The sequence below is a fragment of the Python bivittatus genome, unplaced genomic scaffold (genome assembly GCF_059951505.1).
Source record: "Python bivittatus isolate LINGU-HERP-01145 unplaced genomic scaffold, Pbiv_v1 ctg000020_np1212, whole genome shotgun sequence".
NCBI lineage: Eukaryota > Metazoa > Chordata > Lepidosauria > Squamata > Pythonidae > Python > Python bivittatus.
In genome coordinates this window covers 107,243,402-107,270,866 of record NW_028277030.1, presented here as the reverse complement: position 1 = coordinate 107,270,866, position 27,465 = coordinate 107,243,402, and the positions used below count along the sequence as shown (strand labels likewise).

The following is a 27,465-nucleotide window of genomic DNA, read 5'->3' as shown; positions in this document are numbered from 1 at the left end:
CTGAAATAGCTGAAGACATTTATAATTAACAATTCCCTTTTTTTGTCAGTTTTCCTTGTTTTATAAAATAAAAATCTCCCCAGAGCGCTTAAATTCATGACTAGCTAAAGCACGTTAACATAGCCCTATATCCAATTGTTTAATCTTCTGAAGCCTTTCTTATGCATCACTGATATCTACAAATCTAACTTCAAATCTACATATCCCTCATTTATAGACTGACTTTACACCTGTTTCAGATTTAGAAAAAAAACAAAAACAAGGCCTTCAAAATACAAGAGATTAAGTCAATTCATCATGTCTAAACTTCAAGTTGTAGAAATATAACCAGTTATCTAGATTTACTAATTTACTAGATTACTTTTTTAAAAAATATATTATTGCAAGACAGTATTATATTGTTATAATACCCTGTATGTCAATATTATACCAACTAAGAAAAGGCTCAAAAGCAGAATACTATTATAAATAACCCTAAAGGTTCTGGTTTGTTACACACAACCCTGTTCAAATATTTCAGAAACAACAAAATGCCTACATGCTGAAGCAGAACCGCATCACCCTGATAATATATTTCAAAGTAATAACCTCTATTTATTTCCAGTGAACAATATCATTCATTCAGTTAAACTGGCTATTTACATGGATGGTTTAATACTAATTCAAGTTTCTTGAAAATACAATTGATTACTTACAGCAGAAGCCAATCAACATTTGGTCCATTATGCTTCTGAATGTTAAAGAGATGCCTATACACTTTCATATTCCGTAGTCTGTACAGATATTTTTACTGTTCCCTCTTTATATATATTGGCATATAGTAATAAGTTTATTTATAGACATTAACTAAATGAGCTATCAGCTGATACAGCAATGGATTTACATTTATGACTCTATACCACATCTAGCTATACTATATTTACATCATGAATCATTCAATGTTCTATTTAAGCACAAAAGTTGTGCCATTTCATTCTAAGAAACTTAAGTGAATTCTAATCATTATACCCATACAGAATATATCAGACCAGTGTTTCTCAACCTTTTTTCACCCATGGCCCACTTTCCATCCTGTTTTTCTCCTGTGCCCCCACCCTTGTCCAAGTCCCCTTACCAGTGAAAAACATTTCCACTTAAATACTTGGCTTGCAAATAGAATTAATGTTTTTATTTATAATAATTTTAGAAATGCACTTTATAATACACAATTACATACAAAATGTTACTCTTAATGTAATTTATTAGTCAATTAATGTGATCTTTGGGCTTTGTGAACAGATGCAAGTTTTGTCAGGTTCCATTGCAGTGATAAGTGAAGATGCCCTCTGTTCACTATGTCCAGGCGGTTGCACATTTGTGTTAACAAATAATTCACCCAACTGAAATCTGATTCTTCCAAGTACAGGTAGTCCTTGAGTTACGACTGCAACTGGGACCAGGATTGCTGTTGCTAAGCGATACGGTCATAAAGTGCAACAACACATGACCACATCGCTTAGCAACAGCAATGCAGGCAGTCCCAGTTGCCGTTGTAACCCAAGATGCATGGGTCATTAAGCAGGAAGCGGCAGAAATCCCAGGGAAGGAGCACGGGGGTGCCACAGGGGGTGGGGGAGGCCCAGCACAGGCTGTGTGTGAGTTGGGGGATGATGTTGCAGTGCAACGAGTCCTCAGGAACGCTGAGGAACGAAGGTGTGGGATGTGTGAGTATGTGCGCCAGTAGGCCAAAGAAAGAGGGCATGGGGTACATGTGTGTGAGTGCAGGGAGGCTGGGGAAAGAGCAAGGGGTGCATGCAAGTGCAGGGAGGCCCAGGAAAGAGGATGCTGGTAGGTGTGTGCATGTGTGTGATCACAGGGAGGCCGGGGAAAGAGGGCGTGGGGTGCGGGAGTGCAGGAAGACGGGAAAGAGGGTACGGGTTGCGTGCATGCATGTGTGTAAGCACAGGGAGGCCCAGGGGGTGCTGGTAAGTGCAGGTGTGTGTGCAAAGGGGGGAAGGAGGGCATGATGAGTGCAAGCGAAGAAAGGCGGGGTGTGTGCGAGGAAGACTTACCGAAGCAACTTGTGACCTTCCCTGCTGGCTTCCCCACTGACTTTGTTTGTTGGAAGCTGGCAGGGAAGGTTGCAAATGGCAATCACATGACTGTAGGACACTGCAACCAGTCATAAGTGCATGCTGGTTGTCAAGCGCCTGAATTTCGTTCACATGACCATGGGGACACTGCTATGGCCAGAACTTCGACAACCAGTCGTAAGTCCCTTCTTCAGCGCCATCGTAACTTCGAACGGTCATTGAATGAATGGTTGTAACTTGAGGACTACCTGTATGACGTGAGAAATGCCATGAAAAACAGTTTTCCCTTCTCCGAAAGCTATGGAAACTTTTTGGAAATTGCACTGTTTACCCAAAAATGATGTTTGTCTTGTTTAAAACTTGCTTGGACATCGATAACACTGTGTAGTTCAATGAGTGGTTCTTGCGATGTAACATCAATGTCAGCAGCATTCAAAGCAAATGGATCCACTAACCAGGCTGGAATATCCATATCCAACAGGTCACAGAAATGGACTTTCATATCATTATGCAACTGCTTTAAATGGTCCACATACATGAGTATTGTATGTCATCATCTTTCAACTCAAGACTAATTGCCACCAAAGAAGAAAACTGGGCAAATTCCCAACATCCAATATTGTTTAAGTACAGCTTCAGTTTTCCAAGAAATCCCTTAGTAAACTCTTTGCATGAAAACATGTTGGAGTTTTTTCCCTGCAGTTAACAAATCAAGCTTTTCAGAAATATCAGACAGGTACTGCAAAATACGTTGCATTTAGTGGAGGTGATCTCTTTTTCAATTTGTTTAGTACTGAAAAATGCCACAACTATGTCCCACAAAGCAACAAAACAATGAAAGCAGTTACTCTTCAATAACAACGGATGCAATAATTAGCATTTAAAGTCTTCATCACTGTCTTCACAAAGCTATTGAAAGCTGCCAATTTTTTTTTAAATCAAATGTTGCCAGTGAACCACGCAGTGAACACAAAATACTTCTGGCATAGCACCTTTCAAAAATGCAATAAATCTTCTGTATCTACCTGTCATTAAAGCACACCATCAGTAGCTCAAGCCATAATATTTTTCAGAGATATCATTCTCACTGAAATAACTCCTTCAAAAATTGTTTCACCTTTAGTGTCTGTTTTAAGCTTTCAAGCAAAAAACATTTCTTCTCTAAATTTATCATCACCCAACTATCTAATATAAGCTATCAGTATCGCTGTGTTATCTGGTAAATATGATTCATCAATTTCCAGAGCAAACTTTTTAACTTTTAACTGGGAGACTAGTTGTTTTTCAACATCATCGGCCATTTCATCAATACACCTTGACACTGATGAGTTGCTCAAAGGAATGGATTCAATAATTTCTCAGGCATTTTGTTCATGACAGTTGAAATTACAGCAACCTCCTTAACAAGCAAAGTTGACAGGGAAACTGATCTTCAGAAGAAATATCGGGCAACTGACAGACCGCTTGAGTCATCCAAGCTTTCAAGAACATTGCGCAAAAGGAATTGAAAGACACAGATCAACAGCCAGTTATGTTTTCATGAGGTACTACAATGCAACTTCTCAATAAGTCAGAGCTCAGTGGAGTCCATTGTCAATCAACAATTTGCTGAGGGCTTCTGCCATCTACCAGGTGAATAGGCCGGCAACAACACACGGTTCCATGTATCAGATACAGACATGGGACAGTAACTGGTACATTTTCTGGTGTCAACAAGACAGCATTTGCAGTATAATACACTTTGCTTTTCTGTGGCCCCTTTAGCACATGCCAAGCCCCCCTGTTATATGTTTTTACCTCTGGCCCCCTTGAAATATCCTAGACTCTCCCAGGGGGGCATATGGCCCCTGGTTGAGAACCATTGCATTAAACTACAAACTGCTTTGGGGTTTGGGTGGTAGGATACACAATACACCTTTCTCAGTGGTAAGCTGCTTTGAGTCTGGTCAATGTCTACCTATGGAAACACCTGAAAACACTACATAAACCTGGTACTTTCTAAATTTTTAGACCAAAACTCCCACATTCCCTTACCATTTGTCCATGTTAGCTGGACGATATTTGGAAAGAATCTGATTACTATGACAGATGATGTAAAGTGAAAAAGTCCAGTACTTTATTTGTGTCTTCTCTGTATGCCATTTTCTAAAGGGACTAGCTATTCCCAAATACAGGTAGTCCCCAGTTTAAAAATGAGTTCTGTTCCCAAGGTCTGTTCTTAAGTCAAATTTGTATGTAAGCTGGAAAAGTATTACTGTAATACTGTATAAGTAGTATAGTGTAATTAACTCGAACCATTGTATATTTAACTTGATTTTGCTACAATAGGCTCCATTCTTAACGATGGGCTGTCTATAAACTGGGTAGTCTTAACCTGAGGACTACATGTAATCCACAGATGAAAAATATTTCATTTGTATTAAGAGGAATAAAATAAAATATGATTTATTGATTTTTCTATTTTCAAATACCATTTCAGAATTAAAGAAAGAACTACAACAGGAATCAGGTCTCTGAACTGAAAGGTATATTAAACAGCTAAACTCAAAGTGCTCAACTGCTCTTTGTTATATAATATCTCCCTATTATTTAATACCATGTTTTTGAAACTGCCACTTTTACTGTGGTCTCCTATTCATTTCTACTCTGCAATTCTACTCATATATTTCAGTACTTATTTCCTTGTAAATAAATACAGGATTTTTTAAGCCCTTTGAAGGTAGGCAGGTAAAAAAAAAAATCAACGTCTCCTGAAATTCACCTTCCTTAAATATTTTAAAATGTCCTACTTTCCCATTAAATTTTCTTAGTTTTTTTCAGAATTGCCTCACAAAAATGGCCTTTTCATGCTTTATCATAACTTTGTGTATCTACAATGAATCTTTCAAATTTATAAAAGTGCCTCAAAGAGGTGGGGAGAGAGTAGCCTAAAACAATTTTGAAAGTTATAATCTAACAAGATTTCAATACTGACACAACTGCAAGATATTCCTATCTCATCTCACAAAAATAACTTTTTTGTTATAACACAAAGATAGTTTGTGCTGCAGATTTGGTATTGAATTGCTTTACAAATTTCCAATGAAGATAAAACTGGAAGCAGAAGAAAGTTAAAACAAGGCTGGTAAATAATCTTATTAATCTATTACTCAGGCAGTAAGATAAAAACAACAAAAGGAAACAAAAACATCCTTTATTATTTAAATACTTTTAATCTGATTTCAATACACATTTTGTCCAGTATGCATACAAATATATTCTTATGCATATCACAACCTAATATTTTATCAACAATTTTATAGCATTTTTACTGAAATCCTCAGCAGGGTTTATATTGTGGAGTCCCTGGTGCTCTCTGAGCTTGGTTGTTTGCTTGCAGACATTTCATTACCCAACCAAGTAACATCATCAGTGCTAGTGACTGTGGGATTTGCTCCCTGTTTATATATAGCAGTTTGACCTGCCAGTGTTGGTAGGGGTGTGGTTTTCTCCTTGGTAGTTCTTTGATTAGGGTATTGTTTTCTGCTTGATTGTTTGTCTGGTGTTAATCCTTGATTATCTGAGTATTGTTTGCTTGGAGAGGATATGGTCTCACTTGGTCTAGGATACTCAGTTTCCCAGTCAGAAGACATGATGGAAACTCCTTAATTTCACAACAGATGGACAGACTCGACCATAATTTCAGCTGGGAGACTGTTAGCATCCCAGATCATAACAGTTCATAAAACCAAACCAGAAATATTAAAACTGTAATTAAAAGGTAGGGGAAAAGAGAGAGAGAGAGATCTCTGCTTGGCATTTAAAAGACAATATTCAACAACTGGAATATAGTGAGTTTTCCTTAAGTCAGACAGTCTTTCAGTCACTCACATTTTCTTATTTATTTCTTATTCAAATTTATATAGCCACCCATTTTATGACTACGCTGAAGCTACCATAAAGATGAAGCTGGCATGCAAGCAGAAAGAACAAAAGTCAGGAATCTTGTAAAAAAAGATCCCTTGGGAGGTAGATAAGAAGGAAACAAGTTAATAAGGATCAAAGGAAAAATGTCACCTGAAGCAAAAAAAAGAGGCTGGGCCTGAGCACAAGGAAAACCCCCTAATCCCAGCTACCAGGCATATGAATCAACAAGGCAAGAGTAACTACCAGACTTGTGAATCAACAAAGCAAGGACTTTGGGGGATAAAAGGGGTCCTGAAGCCCACCCATTTCTGGATCCAGACTTGGCACAGTAGCCGAGTTGCGAAGGACATGGGTAAGTGGGGATGAGTGTGTGTGTTTGTGTGTGTGTGTGTGCGTGTGAGAGAGAGAGAAAGAGACAGAGCACAAATATATATTGTAACCAATACACTTTTGCTGCTACTTTAAATTCACTTGGTTTCTGTATATTCCAAAAGAATCTGTGTTCCTAATTATTTCCTGGCTATTGACCAGGGTTGTGTGTGTCATCTGCTCTAGCTGCACCTATCTGGAAAACCCAGGTAGAAAACGAAGGGGGCTTACAAAAACAGGCTGCCATAAACCAAACCTGGGAGTATATGTAATGCCATCTCATATACAGATAGTCCTCAAGTTATGACCATTCGTTCAGTGATCGTTCAATGGTGCTGAAGGGACCTACGACCAGTCCTTGAAGTTCTGGCTGTTGCAGCATCCCCACGGTCATGTGAACAAAATTCAGGCACTTGGCAACCAGTTTGTACTTATGACCAGTTGCAGCATCCTGTGGTCACGTGATCACCATTTGTGACCTTCCCTACCAGCTTCCCACAAACAAAGTCAATAGGAAAGCCAGCAAGAAAGGTCACAAGTCTCTCAGGTAAGTCCCCCTCCACCTTTCTTTGCTCGCACGCACCAAGCCCTCTTTCCCCAGCCTCCCTACACTCACAAGCACCATGCATCCTCTTTCCCCAGCCTCCCTGCGCTCGCACACACCCCGCACCCTCCTTCCCAGACCTCCCTGTGCTCAAATCACAAGCAATTGTTTGTGCTGAGCTACATAAAAATCCAAAATTCAAAGATATTGGGTAATATCTGCAATTAACACAAAAGGCTGTGCAAAAGTTTAAGTTCTGTAGCACTCATCATCAGGCAATATATTATAAAAAGCAGGAGATATAAAATATACAAGAAAGTGTTTTTAAAAAGCTGAATGCAATTCAAAACCTTAGGCACAAAGCCATGTGGGTGACCTTGGGCCAGTCACCCTCTTTCAGCCCTAGGAAGAAGGAAATGGCAAACCACTTCCAAAATCTTGCCAAGAAAAACTGCAGGGACTAATCCAGGAAGTTGCCAGGAGTCAACACTGAGTCGAAGCCACCCAAAAAAAGAAAAATCAAAACCAGTCTCATGACTGAGATTGTAGACTAACAGTTTTAATCTGTAGCAAGCATTATCATGATCAGACTAGACCTAATATTCAAGGACAAGGAATAACACTTGCTCCCTGCTTCCACCTCAAAATGTAACAGCTCTCTGTCAGCAACCCTGAGTTAAGTACAGATACATATTTTCAATATACCCTTCTAAACATTCCCTCTAATCCCTCTTCACGAGATTTGGTTTCCAGTCACCTGATTAGCATCATTGCCTTCTTTGAACCTGTTCCAGTTTTGCCTGAATTTTTCTTATAGCAAGCTACAAGCTAACAGCAGAGTTTGGTAGTAGAGTTCAGTAAGAGGAAGAGACAAGAACAGAGAACAGTGACCAGAAAAACTGTGTTTGGAAAGACCATATGTTCAGCAGTATGGGATGATATCTCCTGAATAGCTGTTGTTTACAAAGAATGTATCCTGAGAACTGTAAATTGCCTATTTTGGATGACTGAGTGACTGCTTCCTCTAAATAAACAAAAGCTGATTCAGAGGCTGTAAAAGGAATATAAGGCAACCAATTCCCTGGGAATGAGTAAATTTGTGAAAAATCTAGTAGTAGTTAATTACAAACTGAGTTTGTAACACAGTTACAAACACAATTACATATGAGTCAGCAGTGTGACATGGCTGAAAAAGAAAGCATATTTTAGGCTGCATCAACTATTTTGTGACCCCTGAACAAGACTTGGCAGAAGAGGATATGTTGTGAGTTGATGGAATCTGCTGGGTGCATGACTTTGTGTATTTTCTGTTTACTGTTTTAATTCTGTTTATATTATGGGTGGGTTTATTTACAAGGGAACTTTTTTTTTTATGCTGGTCTTGATTGCTAGTTGCCTAGAATCTTCAGTAATGGATAGCATACAATAAAGTAAATAAAACAAACAAGTCTGGTTTTTAAATCATAAAAATTAATAGTTTCATTTTGTGTCAGTGAAACACTACAACTTCTTTTTAATTAGAAGATTGATTCTGATTGCATATCTCAGTAAAAAAGGTTTCTGGGTAAAGGGGAGAAGAAAAAGGAAGATTAAAAGTGATGTACGCTTCAACTATGTGTACATTTCAATTCGCTCAATATTGTAGCTGCACTTCTCCTTTGTCTTTCTTTGATTCCAGTGACTCAAAATGCCCGTTACTTTAAGCTGGATCACAGCCTAATGCACTACCAGCTCAAAGTGAAGCGATATCTTCATAACTGTATTGAGCATTAGAGGGCAGTGCAACTATTAGGAATATCCTGCTACTCTCACTAATTCCAAGAAAAAGCTGCAACAAATTATTTGGTTATTGCAAAAAAAAAGACACTGAGAAAATTTATCTGCCACCTCTATTCCAGATGGAACCTCAGATTTGAGGGAAGACCAAACATCACTACCATTGTCGCACTGGGGCTGTAACACCACTGTAGATGCACTGACCTATAAAGAACCTTGTCATCATAAGTATATGCAATGCAATGTGAGGATTCAACATCCCAATTACATGTACTTCTCAAAAGTCACAAAGAATTTCATAGGATTTTTACCCAAATATAAGTGTGGAGAGGTAGTTTCACAAACTTTTGCTTGACTATTAAAGCATTTACTATTTTTCATAAATGATCCACTATATGTCCAATCAGAGAAGGCCATGACATAGTTTCTGGAGAACAAAGAAAAGTGTTAAATTTAAATAAAAACATTTAAGTATGTTCACAATCATTATAATAGTTGTGTCATTTTAAAACTGAACTAACCTTCTCTGGCTTTCCAAATCTTCTTGTGCTGGGCCATTCTGCACTTGCGGAGGAACCTGTGCATTTTGTCGAGGCAACGTCGGACCTGGGGAAAGTTAAGTTATACTTTATATTTTATTACAATATCATTTGTAAGGATGATCCAATTTTTTAAAAAAAGTTCCATCAAGTTTTGACCCTTTACTTATGCATTATTTCTGGTAAATTTAAAATAAAACCAGCTACAGCTCATAAAATTTAGTGTCACCATAAACTGTGCCTTGCATCTTTGGGCAAGCAAAATTTGAAGTCAAGTACTCACCTAAATAAACTGCTGAAAGAAAGAACAGGAGGCTAACATGTTCCCATTAAACAGAATAGGCCAGTGGAATAAATCTATCTTGCAAACATGCCTTGGGGCATTAATTAGGTTATCCTTCAGATCAGATTTGAAAGTTATATGTGTTTTCAGTAGCTGATTTTTATCATACCATTCAATGAAAATATGATTATTTCCCTTCCCTTAGTTTATTTCATACACTTGAGAGAACTTAATCTTTCTTTACTACTTCTACAGAAAAGCAAATGGAACTTAAAAACATCTGGGGACATTTTGGTTGGTTCCAATATAAGTAGTGGCAAACTGCTTTTTTAAAAAATTAACTATCACATCTAATACATCAACAACTGGAGGGCCATCTTTTTTCCACATAACTGAAAGCTCTTTTAAGGCCACTGCATCTATTTATTCTTAAATACCCCTTCTTTAAAACTCAAGAGGATGATTAATCTTGGTTAAAGATCAGCTAGAAGAATAACTGTTTTACAATATGCTAACAGGAGTTCAAAATGAATCACCAATTGTAGTGAATCAAATGTCACATGATCATGTACTACATGATGACTTAAGAGCCCAATTCAGAAATAAAGGCCACCAAATTTAATGGTATCTATTATTAAGTAAGCATAAGGAGAAAGTGAGGCATCTCCTTAAGATAAGATTTGCTTTCACTAGCCTTGAAGTTTTTTTGTTTAATTAAAACATTTTCCTGGCACCTAGAAAGTTTACCCAATTAAATGTTTATGTAGCATTTTAAAGTATGGATATTTTTTTACAGTTCTAACCTAACCAAGATCAATTAAACTGTAGCTACAGGTCATTACAAAGCAATCAAGTTAATCTTCAGTGAATTAATACACTGTAGTCACCACAATGAATGAGGGAAAGAAGAGAGTGGGTATGACTGCCATTAAGAATCAGTAACAATTTGTACAGGCAGATAAGGATGAACTGATTTTATTAGTATCACAAAATTGAATAAGACCCTGCACCCCCTCCCTTTTACTGAAAGGTGAATTCCATGCTCCTAAGTTTCCGTCCAAGAAAAACACTGCGATAAGCCAATCTCACAGACGCACAACAGATTCACACTTTAAATTATATACATCTAAAGATACCTCAAATTTGCTGACCAGTGTCTAAGAATCTAATTGGATGATAAGCAAAATGGAGTAGCATATTTTATGTAATTGGTTTAAAATAAACAAATTGCAATGCATGTCAGAACCATGCCATAATTAAGATGGAAGCTAAACAAAAATTGCCTCCAGAGGTGCTAGTTATCCAGAAGTTCCTAGAACTAATAGCATAAAAATAGTTTAGATGCCTTCACTACAGTAACTAATTTGAGTCTAAGGAGTTATAGTGAATTCAAAGCATTGATCAATGTATCATTGAATGCAGGGTTTCTATATTTTAATAGACAGCCATGAAAGAAAAGGTTACACTAATTTTTATTAACTTTCTTCCTCTTAAAAAAAGAGGGGAGGTTTATACACAGTGCAGTTAAAAGGCAAAGGAATACAAGCAGTTGTGTTACATGGAACGATTAGACTTCCATATTATTCAAGCCTGAGAGGTCAATTGAATTTAATATATTGCCCAATAAATCAACTAGTGGCCCCATTCACACATTCATCACTAGATATACAGACCAACCTTGTTATCTAATCTTGCTGATAATTCTCTGTAGATAACAAATACAAGAACACTTTAATGCTGTATTTTAAACAATGGCCTCCACCAAGTAAAAAGCTTCTTTTTTAAACAACATGAAACCTTTCAGGAGCCAAATAATTTTCAACAAGTGTTTTGGGTAGTATTACTTGGTTTTAAGAGACTGTAATAAAGTTCCAAATTTGAAAATTTGGAATATTGAATAAAATAGTCTGCTTTTCTCAAAACAGTGGAAACTTCTCTTACCTCATCAGCTAGACTTGCAAGATTTTGGTGATTTTAAAATTGAAGTCTGCCTCATGCTCAAATTCACATGGACTTCACCTATCATATGATAGGTTTGGGCAATCTGAGATCCTCTAACACTACTCAACTTCAAACCACCTGCATCTGCAACTACTGCAGTCAATGGTATGGGATGCTAGAAGTTATATTTTAATAGGATTTCTGGTTCGCTATGGTGATTGTGTGATCTATAATCTCAGTCCTCTCCCAACTTTAAAGTTTTCTGTTAATTTTAGACTGCTTTGTAAACCAATTGGTAAATGTATAAGGTTGTTAGTATTTTCTTCTTAATTTACAACTCTTTAAGAAGGAGATACGGATCCAAAATCATGCCAACAGAAAAAACTCCTCTCATGCTTCAGTCTCTTTCTTCAAGCAAAAAAAGAACAATAAGAAGCTGTAGCTGCAACTAAGCTAGCTGAGTCTGTTTCTGAGTTAAAAGTCCCAGTCCCCAAGGAACTTCAAAAACCTATTTAACTATAGATTTCTCTGAAGATTCAGAGACACTAGAGAATCCAACTATTTTGGATGTGCTTGTGATTTTAAAACGGCTTTCCCATGATTTGACGCAATTAAACATTTATGTAGATACTCTTAGTATGTCTTTTAGGACATGGTTTCTTCCTCTTAGATAAGAATGTGCTGGAGCTTCAAGAAACAAAAATTGGCTCTCATGAGTACTGATTAAATCAACCTGAATCTGCTGATAAGGCTGCAAAAAGGAAATAAAGCTACCCAGGATGAATTATCTTATTTACCAGGTCTCTTAAGCAAAACTAATGTACATTTTTTAATCTTTTTATAACACCAAATCAAATCAATCTTCAGTATTTATATCAAAAAACTCCTGCCTGAGGTGTTTTCATTAAACCCCGAATACTAGCTTAAAAAAGAAGTATGCTTCGGTCTTCACTGAATAATTCTTGCTGTGTCTTTAACCTATTTGTAGAGTCTGGGTGGACCATATCTGCATATGTAATTATATTTTGCTAATTATAATTGTCCCCAATATGGAAAGTGTTTAAAGGAAAAGCTAATGGTGAAATTGTTAGGCTTATTATTTTATTTATGGAGTTCCATGCTCATCACCATGAAAGCCTGCGTAGATGAAAAGTATAAGAAACATAACAGAATACATACAGTACAGGCAACATCTCATTTTGGAAGTATATGCTTTCAGATTCAGGTATAGCACACGACCTGTCTATATCACTTTCAGAAAGTTAAAACAGTTTATAACATAGATATGGGATAGAGAAACAAGTTGATATATAAATGATTTAGAAATGAATAGTAGCCTTACCAGAGTCTTGTGAATTTAACACTTCTAAGGCATGCATCATGGCACTTGCAAAGACATTGGCATCTTCTTTGCTGCCAAAGTTGAGACCATATACTTGTCTAGCATCCCGCCACTGATGAAAAGTCTGTGTTGCTTGATTGTACTTTAATCCTTTAGGAATGGCACAATTGATTACTACCTAAACAAGAGAAAAGGAAAAGTTATGCCCTAATTGTGGTTTATTATCGTGCATACAATTTTACTCTCTTGTTCCGAAAAAATTAAATGGATTTAGTTTTATAGTTCAAAACTCTAAAACAATACAATGATACTTAGTATACAATCTTCCAAATAATTGCTAAGCATGAATATTGAAATATCATTACAAATAGGATGAGACAAATCATAATAGGCAAATTTCATATGCTGGGGATAACAGAAAAAGTCTTGTTCTGTGTAAGATGTTGAAAGGATCCTAAGCATAGATTTTGTTATGATTTATTCCTGGTGGAACTAGCAGACATGATGGTCCCAGGCCATTTAGGACTGATGTCTTGAAGCATGCAAAACTAATATTTAGCATACAAAAAGCTGATTACAGTTCCAAAGTCATGTTTATAAATGCTTGTATGCAACCTTTTATGTCAAAGCTAGTTTGTCTGTTAACTGTGATTTTTCAAGTTGTTATCTGGACATGTATGCTTTGGGTCTGCCTGCTCATAAGTATAGCTTTCATTTCCCACACTCATTCTCCTTACTTCCACAGTAGGTAGGAAAAAAGACTCATACATCTGGAGAGTGGTGGGCTGTATGAATACACAGACAGCCACTAAAATTGTAAGTAAACAATCTAATTGTTTTTCTTTATGATTGTGTTGCATACAGAGATCCAATCAGTAAACAAATTTTACATAATTATGGTATGTGTGTAAAGGCAATGTTGAAAATGCTGTCCAAAAGTGTCTTATACATTTAGTCTACAAACCTATATAATTTGGGAGTACTGGAAACAAACATGCTCTGCACAACTCCAGATCCCTTATCTCTTGAAGAAATGTACAAGGCATTCACATGGAGTAACTGTTTAGCAAATCTTGAAAAGAAATATTAGCTGTCCCCCACTATACAGGTAGATGGTATTATTCCACTACCAGGAGAAATTAAAACTTGCAATAGGTATCTCCAACTTTTTTTTAACTAGTGAGTTCATTAAAATGTAGCCCCTTTGAAGTTTTGAATCTCTTTTTCCTGGTCTTTTCACAACCTGGACTGAGCTACCACTTATTAGATCAGCCACTAACAAATTCTGCCATCAATCGTTTTATGTCTAGAGTTTTTCCTATTTCTTTCTCAGCCATCTCACAATTTCTCACACTGAGGCACTGCTGATGCCAAATTTAAAAAAATACCACCCATTATTAATAAAACAATGCTTACTGCACATTTAGTGAATAGAGATTTTAATAACAACATCAGAGAAGAAAAAAGGTGGAATGCTGTTGTTTTTTAAGTAGAAACCACTTTAGAAAGGAATGCTATCTTGCCAACGAGTATCACCTCACACTGTGAAGGAATCAGAGAGAGAGTTCACCTACCCACTATGCCAAAGTGAGTGTGATCAAAAAGACTATATTTAGCAACCAGACTGAGATTACATATATATCTATTGACTCAAAGTATCAACATCAGCTTGTCAAGGATACTGACAAAATTATCCAGAGGATAAAATTTAAGAAAATCCACTTTCATAGACAGGTAAGATTAAATCAAGGAACTCAAACTAAGTGGGAAGGGGAGTTAAAGCCAATATTGCTGCCTTGCAAGCTTTCACAGCATTATTCCAGAGACTCCTGGAAGAACAATCCAGATAATATGAACATCATCAACAAAATAATAATGATAATAATAATAATAAAAAAATCATCATCTCTTCTGCAACTAGCAGTAAATTTGGTCAACACCAAAAGCATAACATAGAGTAGAAATAACAACATCTGGCTCTGCAGATGTTGATCTCCTCCCAGTCCTAGTCAGTAGACAACTGTCATACATAAATCATCCTTAGAGATTGTAGAATTTTTAGATACACTCAGAAACTAATAAATTGGAAGGATTACAACAATTCTACTTTGACTCAATTATTTTATTTATTAAACTTGTTATACTGTTAATTACATTACACTAAAATCAAGAGAATAAAGGCTCCTCTCAGGTTATGTGAACCTGTTTTTTGCAAATGCACTATTATGTGGTCGATCATTTTCATCTATGAATTCACTTTATGAAGAAAAAAACATGCTATTATATGATTTGTGACAGCAAGGGTACATGCTGACAACAGATGCATATTTTGCAGAAAGTCCATCTGGAAGTCAGAAATTGTGGGTATTAAGTCATATAGTTTGGTGTTAGAACTGGTAAGGAATATAAGTATAACTGATAAGGAATGAGCAAAAATGCCCAGCTAAAACAAGCAGGTACCTATAACAGCAATGAATACAAGATGTTACAGTCAGATGATCACTTTAGTGACAATGTCAAAAGTATTATTTCATACTGTGCAAGAGAAGGCAATGGTAAACCATTCCTATATTTTACTGAAAAAACTACATGGATATACAATATAAAGTGATTATCTCTGAAAATATGACAATTAACAGAAAAAATTCAGTAAAGCATCTAAAGGCAAACTATGCCAGCAAATCTGGAAAATACCACAGTGGCCAACAAACTGGAAGAGGTCAATGTACATACTAATACCAAAGAAAGGAGACTTAACAGAGTATGCAAACTATTGTTCAATATTTATAATATCACATGATAGCAATATAACGCTTAGGATCATCCAATGCAGATTAAAGCCCTACATGGAAAAGGGGATGCCACATGTTCACACTGGTTTTAGAAAAAGCAGAGGAACAAGACACATTATTGCTGATGCATGCTAGATAAATCAGAAAGCCAAAGAATACCAAAAAGAAGTCAACATAAGCTTCACTTATTATACAAAGGCCTTTGATTTGGTTAACCATGTCAAGCTGTGGAATGTCCTTAGGAAAAAATGGAAATCTCAGAATATCTCATTATCCTCATGTGAAACCTACAGACAGGCCAGGAAGCCACAGTCCAGAAAGTATGAAACAAGGCTGTATACTGTCCCTTTATTTATTCAACCTATATGCTAAATATATATTGAGAGACGCTGGATTGGATGAGTGTGGTTTTAAAACTGGAGGTAGAAACATCAATAACCAATAACCTGTGCTATGCTGATTACACTACTCTGATAGGTGAAAATGCAAACTATCTGCAAGCTTTAGAGTGAATGTGGAGCAGCTCAGTGAAAAAATGGGCCTACAGTTAAATATAAAGACCAGACTAATAATGACAACAGGTAAAGCTATCAGCCTTAGAACTGACAATAAGGATATTGAAGAAGTGGATAGCTTCTGCTTTTTAGGATCAACTACAAACAGTAAAGGAACCAGCAGTTAAGAAATATATCACAAACTAGCACTTGTCAAGACAGCAATGAAAGTCTTGGAAAAGATATTCAGATGTCATGGTGTATCTATATCTACAAAGATTAGAATCATGTCAGTAATTATTGTCCTTATACCAATCTATGGAAGCAACAACTGGACTTTGAAGAAGTAGGAGAGAAAGGGTATTGATGCTTTTGAACTTTGGTGCTGGAAAAAACTCCTGAAAATATAATGTACAGCAAAACTAACAAATACGCAAATGGATCATAGAACAGATCATTCCACTCAAATCGGAAATAGCCAGATTCAAATAATCATTTGATTATGTGTCATCAAGTCAGTGTCAACTGTTAGCAGCCACCCAGAGTTTCTCCATGACAATCTGTCCTAACCTGGTCCTTCAGGTCTTCCAATGGTGCACTCATCACCACTGTAACTGAGTCAATCCACGTTGCTCCTGGTTGTCCTCTTTTCTTTCCTTCCACCTTTCCCAGCCTTAGAACCTTCTCCAGAGACCTAGATCTTTGCATAATGTGTCTGAGGATAATTTGAGACTGCAAATTATTATTTTTTGACATATTATGCAAAGACATAGCACTCTTGAGAAAGCTATTAATGCTAGACATAGTAAAAGGAAAGAGAAGAGAATGACTAGCAGCAAGGTGGATGGATTCAATTACAGCAGTGATGAGTGCAAGATTTTGGAAGATGTGAAAAACCAGGTTAGGGACAGATCACTCTGGAAAAGATCTATTTCATTGCTAAAACTCAAATACCATTTTGATAGCACTTTTTTTAAAATCAGTAAATCTGTCCAGTTAATTTGGTAAAACAGCCACAACATTACATTAACATTACATTAACACAGTATCTTGAAAAATCCCATAATTTCTACGTCAGCTTAACATCTATGTGAACTTGTATTCTTATGCAATTTTTAGATGTACAGTATCTCTTTTATCGGTACTGGTATAGCCAAGAAGAGTTAAGAAGCACCTAATATTTTACATTATAAAAGTCAAATATTTATTCATTCATTCATTCATTCATTCATTCATTCATTCATTTATTTAAAATATTTGTATAGCCACCCCTCTTAAAATCAAACTTTGGGTAGCTTACATTCAATAAAAATAATATACAGTATATAACCATAAAAGCAAAAAGATAATAAAACCAACAGAAAAACCTGGCATTAGAACCACATTTCCCTGATGCAACCCACAACATTATAATTCCACTGACTTCACCCTATCCAGCACCTAGGAGAAGACCCACATCTTAAGTGCTCTCTGGAATGTTAAAAGGGTGGGGGTTGTCAGATCTCAAGAAGGAGGGTGTTCTATAGGGCAGGGGCTGGGCATGCTTCCAAGGATCCACAAGGTGGCAACTTTTAAGGGAAGGGACATGGAGCGTGCCTACCCTATCTGCTCTGGTGGGATGGGCAGATACCCTCAGGAAGAGGCAGTCCCACAGATAACCTGGTCTCATGCAATGTAGAACTTTAAAGGTGATAACCGGCACCTTGAATTACACCCAGAAAGAAACTGGGAGCCAGTGCAGTTCACACAACAGGGGTATAATATGGGCAAACCTAAGGGTGCCCAACACTGCATGTGCCGCTGCATTCTGGACTAGTTCCAAATGTGAAGTGAAGTCATAGCATGGGTGACCATGAGCAAGGCCTCCCTGTCCAGGAAAGGGCACAACTGGCACACAAGGCAAATCTGTGCAAAGGACCCCCTAGCCACGGCTGCCATCTGGTCATCGAGCAGTCCCTGTGAGTCTAGGAGGACCCCCAAACTGCACACCAGCTCTGTCCAGGGGAATGCCCATCCAGAGCCAAAGATGGCATATCATCAGACCCCAGCAGGACAAAAACCCAAAGCCACTCCATCTTGCCAGGGCTAAGTCAAAATTTGTTCCTCCCCATCCAGATCTTCACAGCCTCCAGGCACTTGGTCAGTACCACAATAGCATCAGCTGCCTCGCCAGGGTGGAAATGTATAACTGGGTATCATCAGTGTACTGATACCGTACCGCATGCTGGCAAGTGACCTCACCCAGCAGTTTTATGTAGATGTTAGAGGAGAGGAGAGGAGCCTGAAACCTGAGGCACCCTGCACTGCAGGGACCTAGGGCTCAACCTTTCCCTACTCCATCAACACTGAATGAAACTGGCCGTGATGAAAGGAAAACCACCGCAAAACAGCACCTCCCTGAAGTCAGGTCAGAAGGATACTATGGTCAATGGAACTGAAAGCCACTGAGAGATCCAGGAGGGCCAGGACAGTTGTACCACTCCCATCCTGAGCCCTCCAGAAGTCATCTGAAAGTGCAACCAGTGCTGCCTCAGTACTATAACCCAGCCTGAAAAGGGTCCAGATAATCCACGTCATCCAGGGCCCTCTGCAGCTGAGCGCCAAACACCCTCTCAACAAGCTTTCCTAAAAAGGGAAGGTTGGAAACTGGACAAAAGTTGTCTAAAACTGTTGGGCCAAGGATGGCCCATTGAGAAGAGGGCTTACCACCACTTCCTTCAAGGCAGGTGGCACCACCCACTTCCACAAAGAGCCATTAACCACCACTTGGACCCAACCACATGCCATCTCCCAGAGGTGTTGACCAACCAGGAGGGACATGAGTCCAGAGTACAGGTGGCCAAACTCAGCCACAAGGACCCTGTCCACTTCCTCAGGACCAACCAGCTCAAACTCCTCCATGTGATTCTTTAATATTCTTGTGTAAGAAGTTTTTTTTAAAAAGAATATTAGCTATGAGTTCAAAAAATTGTAGGGAACAGTTTTCTCAGTGTAAGCTCCAATTAAATGTTATTCCTGTAAAAAAAAAAAATCTAATTTTTCTAAATACAAAAAACAAATCATATTAACTGCTATATTCCTTAGCACAGCAGTAAGAAAGAATTGGTAGATTATATATCAGTTATTGTTTTGCTCCTTATAAAGCCTTGGTATAACTGAGTTATTGCTATTGTAATATCTTTATATTTGAGTAGAGTACTATATTGATAATCAGGGTTCTTTTCTTTTTTCTACTAAAAATATTACTGTGAGTTTTAGACTCCAAGAAGTATTCAGGACTTAAAGAGGTACAATCTGCTTCTAAAGAGATCTGTGTATGCCCAACTGCTTGCCCGGGTAGCCTCCAAACAATAGCATACAACTAGAACCTTTGATAAGGAAACTAAAAAGCTCACACAGTAATGAAGATTATGGAACCTACAGCTGTGTGTGTATGTGTCAAACATTGTCCATCATAATCTAACAAGAGATATGATAAAACAGCAAGAGGTGAAAAATAATCTTTGCATCATTGCTTAATATTTAAGAAATATTTTTGGTTGTGGAATGGAATTGAACAAGTGGTTACTTAAAAAACAGCTTCCCTTCCACACTTTCCTGCTTAATATATGCCTGTCGTAAGGAGGAAAAAACTGCTTAATCTACACTATTATGAAAGCATGTATGATGTTTGTTGTGAACCATTCTGATATTTTTCCCTTTTATTCTTAGCATAACAAGGACAAAAAGGCATCAGTTTCTCTGACTGACTTTCTCAGTCAGAAAACTAAGCAAGCAGAACTCTGCATCTAAGCAGATCTACAGTTCTCTTGTCCCTTCGGTGTCTACCTGCAGAGGAAGTTGGAATGTAACAAATTAATTTTCAGGTAGCCCTCTGCTCACATTCATTTGTTCAACAACTGTTCAAAGTTATGGTGGCGCTGAAAAAATGGATGTACACCCAGTCCACAAAGTTGTAGCCGTTGCAGTGTCCCCACGGTCACATGATCACGATCTGATTGCTTAGCTCACAATTATGTCATCACAGCGAGCTGTATCACGATTGCCATTTGTGACCTTCCCTGCCAGCTTCCCACAAACAAAATCAATGGGGAAGCTGGCAGGGAAGTTTGCAAGTCACCGCAGTAAGTTGCTCCTGCCACTTTTTCTCCCGAGGAGCCCACTATGGAGTATGAAATTCCAGGGATCTTGTACTCTGTAGCACCTCCCACCTGTCCACACTACATAGCACATTCCTGCCTGCAACACCTCCCCTACCCAAGGCTTGTGGCCCTCAATAGCCCATCCGTGCTCCCTAGTGCCCTCCTGCAGCTTCCACCCACCCACCTGAGGCCTCCACTGGCCTACCACTGCCAGCAGGTGGGGAAGTGCCACAGGCAGGTGCTAGGGAGTGCAGACGGGCCTGCAAGGGTCACAAGCTGGCACTAGGGAATGCATGTGGGGTGGCAGGAGCTACAGGTGGGCATTAGGGAGCACGGATGGGCTAGCAAGGTCCACAAGCTGGTGCTAGGACATGCAGGTAGGCCAGCAGGTGGACACTAGAGCATGAGCAGGCCAGCAGGGACCACAGATGGGCCAACGGGCAGCAGCACAGGGCACTAAGAAGCGCAGGCACACCAGTGGGGGCTGCAGGAGGGCCAGTGGGGGCTGCTAGGGAGTGTAGGAGGCAGACATAAGATACAGAATGCAGGCAGAGGGTGCTGCGGTGTGTGTGCACGCTATGGAATGTGGGCAGGCAGGAGGCTGCTACACATACTCTGTAATGGGGCTCCTTGGGAAAAAAAGTGGCAGGAGACACTTATGGGAGCGACTTGCAACCATCCCTGCCAGCTTCCCCATTAACTGTGCTTGTGGAAAGCTGGCAGGGAAGGTTGCAAATGGCAACCACATGACTGCGCCTCGCTGCGACATCGTAATCGTGAGCCGAGTATCCAAGCACTCAGTTCGTGATCATGTGACTGCAGGGACACTGTGACGGCCACAACTTTGCAGACTGGTCATATATCCCCCTCATTCACCACCATCGCAATTTTGAATGGTTGCTGAGTGACTGGTCATAACTCAAGGACTATCATATCATATCATATCATATCATATCATATCATATCATATCATATCATATCTCAAAGATTATAGCCTTCCAATCAGGGTAAAGATATTGTCATCCTGGCAGCAGACTAATGTACTAATGTCTATAGCTAGTATATGCAAAAGGTGGTTTGCAGAGGTATTACTGTTTTCCATCAAAAGGATCATAACAAAAGATACCCTCAAAGAATGCAAGAATCTCATAGAGAACCATTATTAGGACTGTTTAGAATTATCAAAAATATGAGAATGGTGTGGCATGAGCCAACAGTAGTTTGATCCCACTATTTAGTTACTTAGAGAATCTGCTTTCAAGTACTAGTATCATTCTCAAAGTTGAAGAAGAACCGAACAGGAGAGCGGGGTCCCAATGTTGGTGGGACTTAGCTCCTACAGTTTTCCTCAGCTTATTCTGAATGAGGCTCTGGGCAGGTAGGCAGGCAGATAACAGAGAACAACAAAAAATATAAGCTACAGAAATACAAGAGTATAACTTAGATAATTCAGCATATAAACAAGTGCCATGGTGTTTGAAAGTTGAAAAGGTATCTGTAAAGCTAAGCATTTTTTTTTTTAGTTTTCTTAGTTAAGAATTGATTTTTTGTTGTTTAAAATCATATTCCTGTGCTAGCAATAGAAATGTGAGTTAAAAATCAAGGAAGCTCTGAGGACCCTGGGTCCCCTTTGGCATTGTAATTTAGTTTGATGTGACCTTGAAGAAGATAGAAGAAGCCAGATAACAAAGTGTATAAATGTAAGGTAAAGGGTAGTGCAAAACTGGTAATCTTATAATACTTATAATAGTGAAAGAGTAACAGCAAGACTAAGGCACCAGCCTCAAGATCTGGATTTGGGTGATTACTGCTGATACAGAGATATATCTTGTCTATGCAAATATAATTAATTATTCATAATTGATAATGCATCTATCTAAATAATCCTTTCCAAATCTATACTGGGGCTCATGGTCTAGTTACCTGGAAGCCTAGTGATCACTGTTTCAGGGTATAAAAAAACTTTGTTTTGGATCTCCATTGCTTTGGTTCATCTTTCAGTGGTTTGCTTTTTTCCTACAACAGTGCGATGCATATGCAATCATTCAAATTTCTGTTGATATTAATGAAGACTCTGAAGAATGGGCAGAAACTTATAAAACATACAACCATTCCAAAAGAAAAGCATCACCAAGAGACTGGGAATCAATCTCAGCCCTGCTGCAAAAGATTAAGCATTGCCTGTCTCCCATTATGCAAAGAGATCAACTTGAGCTTTCCTCAGTGGGATTTGATGAAAGCCACTGCTTATGGAGGCAATTTCTCTTTGTAGGTAGCCATTCTGGTTTGCCTGAGCTGGTTGGTGAGGATGTCATTGCTTCTAGGCATATGGTTTTCCAGGATGAAGATGGAATGACAGATGTACCAATACAAAATCTGTAACATAAGCTGCAAAGCAGGGACGGACTTTGTGTCACCTTGTTTATGTACCATATTACTGTGGAATTCTCTGATACAACCTCAACCTCTCATGAAGACAGTTTTGGAAGGTTTAAGAGTACCTTCCAATCTGCACCGAACTCAAGTTTCCTTATGTGTTGTAATGCTTTAGTCCTGGACTAAGCATTTTGGATGCAGATGGCTCAGAGGCTGGCTACTGTTATAAACATAAAAGTATCAACATTGAGAATAAATCTTGGGAAGTGAGGCACTGTGAGAGTTAGTTCTCACACAGTCAAACAGCCTGATATCAGAAATGGCCATTGCCAAAACAAGATGACAACTGAGTCTCAACCCTTTGGACAGAAGAAACAGGTACAAAAATATGAACTTTGATTTCACTATAAATAGGACTTGCATTTGAAATACAACAGTTGTTTGATGTCTTTCATAATGGCTTCTTAACTGTTCTACAATGAAGTCTATGTATCAGAAATACCTGGATTCTTGTGTGCCTGTTTAATTGTTTTAAGTCCAGCTTCCAGGGAAAAGCCTGACAGGCATGAAGGGAACATTTCCAGCAAGACTGAAACCAGCCATCAACTGGATTCCTTGAACCAGAGTAGAACCTATAGGAGGAGCTATATTATATCTGTGCCCAAAGAAGGAGAATAGAAGTGCCCCATCTGAAGACAAGCAAAATGACCAAATGAAGCCACCATGTATATAGCAGTTGAAGTACAGATAGGGTCTTACTCTTTTTAGTGAGATGTTGTATAGAAATGCTTGAAATAAATGGAGTTACAGGAACAGTAGGAAAGTATCTCCTCTAGTGGTATATTGCTCCTGTGAACTAGGTAACTTGCAAGAGAAGAATGGAAGAGTTCTCATTATTAACCTGGAGGCCAATATCTATACAAGGAGAAAGACTTAAGCTAAGTGGCAGACAGATCAGCATGAGGATAGACAGTAAGAGCCAGTCATCTAGATAATGGAACAAAATGATAACAAGGAGGCAGAGGAATGCAACGTATATCATACATTTAAAAAAAAAAAAACCTCTTGGTGCCTTGGAGATGCCAAATAGTAAAATACAGAATAGGTAAATGGATCCATTACTATAAAGCAAGAAAGGACCAATGATAGGTACTAGAGATACATTAATGTATCATCCTGCAAGTCTATGGACATGAATCACATTCTGCAAGAGGGAAAGGATGGATGTAGTTAATACTACCCTAAAATGAGAGGTAGGATGGCAATGGCATGTTCATTCCTATATTTTAAAATACCTAGAAAAGAAGATAGGAAGGCAGTCCTCCAGAGGAACACTCCCAATTGTCCTTTTTTTTTTTTTTGAAAGATAAAAACCTCCTGATGTACTATAACTCTGGAGATACCTTAGAAGTGACAATGTGGTTTGGTGTGGGGTTAGCCCAGAATTCAGCATGATAATGCTACAAAACAAATGACACAAGCCAACGGCTGTTATAAAAACCCATATAACTTGGGAAAAAAGCCAGGCAGTCCATGAGCAGGCAATATGAGGGAATATCAAGGTCAAAGTCTTCATTTGAAGCTTTAAGCCTGGTGCCTACAACTCTTCTGTGCTGGGTGCATAGATAGTATGCATGATGATGACCAGAAATAATTCCTGGGCATGGGACATATAATCTTTCCATCTGAAAGACTGGTGGCTTTTGACCAAGATCCATCTGTTAATAGAGGACTGAGTTACATTCAGAACCAATGCCAGATCCTATGAGGGGGAAGTGATGTGTAACAGGGAAATCTGGCATACCTGAGAAAACAGTGAACAAAGGGTGTCCCCAAATGAAACTCCCTTCCTTGTCCCATTGTACAGAGCCCAGAACAGTTATCTGTCTGTGAAAGGTACAGGCCTTCAGGCTATTGTCCAGACCCAACTTCAGGTACCACAAGCATATAAATTACAAAGATACCATTCAGAAACAAAGTTGGTTAAGAGACTTGATAGCAAATCTGAGATTATTAAAAAGAAATGGTTCTCAATTATTAATCTGACATAGTAAATATAATTATATAAACTATTACTATATGTTTTCGGAGTCCCTGATTCCCCATGAGATAAATACAAAACTAATACCCCAGGAGCAGTTCAATTCTGGAAGCATACACCCTCTTACGCAAGCAGGAATATTTTCAGTAAGTTCTAATAAAATAACTCTGGGAGCATAAACAAATTATCAAAGCTATTTTATTAATGGGAGGATGTACAAGTCCTTTAAACAAAATCATTGTTTTTTCACCAAAAGAAGAAATTCTAAGTAGAAAATGAGACCAAGAAATTACTTGGATAAGTCAAATCAGCAGGTGAAATACTGGTCCCAACCAAGCCTATATTATTCCCTGTATTCCAGTTTTCCAACACTTAGCCACTGACACTTACTTCAGTTAATATTATCTGCTTTCAGAGAAAGACTAATATAACACATTTTAATTAGTTTTCTAGTTAATACTTAGAAAACCCTAATGTATGTCTGAATAATACAACCTTCCTTTCACCAGCTTTCTCCTTCCACTGGTTTTAACCAACTAAAAATACAATGTTTATTATTTGGAAAAAGATTATTAAATAACTCACCTGATGATCCTGAATCTTCCTGCCAACTACTCTGAATGTATTGTTGCCTGTATGATGATATATATGAACTCTGCTAAATCCAGTAGACCCACCAGCTGGTACCCACTTCTTATTGGCATCATCGTAGACCATTACAGCAGCTCGTGCTTGGCAGATGCTCTGCTCGCTATTAAGGCAAAGAAAAATAAATGAGTAGAAAGGAGTAGGAGTACACATCTTAAATCTTCTTCATGAAAGTAAGATATCGTTCTGAGACAAAGGCTTTATTGTAGCATTTAGTTCAGTTCATAAAATCCAATTCTATAATTTTTTTATTTGACTGAAAAGAACTAACATGGGCAGAGCGACTTATAACATAGTTGGTTAAATTTTGTGTTACATAATATTAATAAATAATTCTTTATTTTGATAATTATATTCTACTTTTCTCAGGGAAAAAAACCTTTTGAAAAACAACTACAGTGGAACCTCGAGTTACGAATTTAATCCGTTCCGTGACTCTGGTTGCAATTCGAATTGGTCGCAACACGAGGCAAATTTTCCCATAAGGTTCAATGTAATTACCGTTAATCCGTTCCGGCGTCTGCAGACCACGCGTCAGGGGCGGAAAAACGGCCGCGGACCACGCAGCAGGGCGGAAAAACGGCCGCGGACCACGTGGAATGGGCGAAAAAATGGCCGCGGACCACGTGGAACGGGCGAAAAATGGCCGCGGATCCAGTTCATAAGTCGAGGTAAATTTTTTGGGCCAGAGCTGGTCGTATCTCGAAAAATTCGTAAGTAGGGGCGTTCGTAACTACAGGTACCACTGTATTTGTTCCTGAATACCTATACTCCATGTTAATCCTATTTGACCATTACTTAGCCTACTTATGAATAACTAGTAATAAGGTTCACAGCCCTAACGGAAAATAGTTACAAAACCCTTAATAGTTACTAGTCTTTAAAAGAGTATAACTTTAGTCATAAAAAGAAGACTGGCAAGAAAACAAATCACAGACTAAAAGTTCAGCTACCATGATGGTTTCTCTACCCAAATGCCTGTTTTTTTCTTTCCCCACTGCCCCAGTTGATGTTTATTTTTCCTCCATTCCTCAGCAAATGTTGGAGACAGAAGAATATGTTCATTTTCCTCTTTTCTTTTGTATTAATGTGCACATATCACATCAGCTCGAACTCTGGCCATCAACTTCTTTGGTCCAAAGTGTTTTTGGTCCTCATGTGAGGCACAGTTGGCAACTGAAGAAAACAGGCATGACAGCACACATACTATGCTTAATCAATTCAATGAACTTCCACACAGGTCACTACAGGACAAATGAAATCACCAATCTGAAACACTATAGGATTAGTGGACAATCCCACACCAGCCAGAGCTGATATTTCATCACATGCTTGAGTACCTTGGCCAAAAATATGTCATTTAATCGAAATAAGCAACTCAAATAGATGTATCATTGATCATACCTAAAATCAAAGGTTGTAATTAATTTTTTTCAGAAACTACCCTAAAACCTATATAAACTCTGGATTTTTCTGAGCATCACATTTAAGTTTTTTCCCTAGTCAGATATTTCAGTTCAAGAAATCTCTGCCATTGGTAAAGCACTGGATACTTTTACAATATATTTATTAATATTATTTATTTATTAAACTTAAATATTATTCCAGAAACAGTTTTCCATGAATTTAAGATAGGGAAAGCAAAATGTTGATTCAAACCTCTGTAGAAAATGAATAACACTGTACTAAGCCAGGAAATTATGTCACATCTTACTTCTGTATTTTTAATATAAAGTACCCATTCAAGTTCTATCCTTCTACAAGGAAAGCTTACTATGACTTTTAGACTTACAATAAAAAATGAACAAGAAACATTAGAAACAATGTCTACTTAGTTCAGCCTCAAAGAAACTTCAAGGACATCTGTTGTGAGAAAAACTAGCTTGTGGTGTTTGACGCATAGTTTCCCAGCTGTTATTTGCTTAGCTTTTTTTAGCTCTCACAGTTCGACTTCCAGATCAATAGAAATGTCCAATGTAGAAAACCTTTTGAAAAGAGTTAGGTCATGCCATCCTTAAATGGCACTGAAACCCAGTCATTTACACACATCTGATTTAAACACAACTACAACCAACTTTCTATGTGCTCTTTAAAATTTATGCAATTGACGTACAGATTTAAACCTTGGAAATGTGCAATTTTAGCTAGTTAGAGCATAATCATATATTTCTCTGCTCAGGATGGAAAACAGGTTTATTCT

General features: G+C 38.1%; 1 protein-coding gene across 1 annotated transcript in view; it reads right to left on the bottom strand.

Moving 5' to 3' along the window:
* The window catches only part of ENAH (ENAH actin regulator), a 95,905-nt gene that overhangs the window by 33,306 nt on the left and 35,134 nt on the right, over nt 1-27,465 (bottom strand). Inside the window, exons 2-4 of the mRNA XM_007433096.4 lie at nt 25,203-25,368; nt 12,773-12,950; nt 9,189-9,273 (exon numbers count right to left, since the gene is read on the bottom strand). Coding sequence (XP_007433158.1) covers nt 9,189-9,273; nt 12,773-12,950; nt 25,203-25,368 — 429 coding nt within the window. The remainder of the gene's footprint in view (nt 1-9,188; nt 9,274-12,772; nt 12,951-25,202; nt 25,369-27,465) is intronic.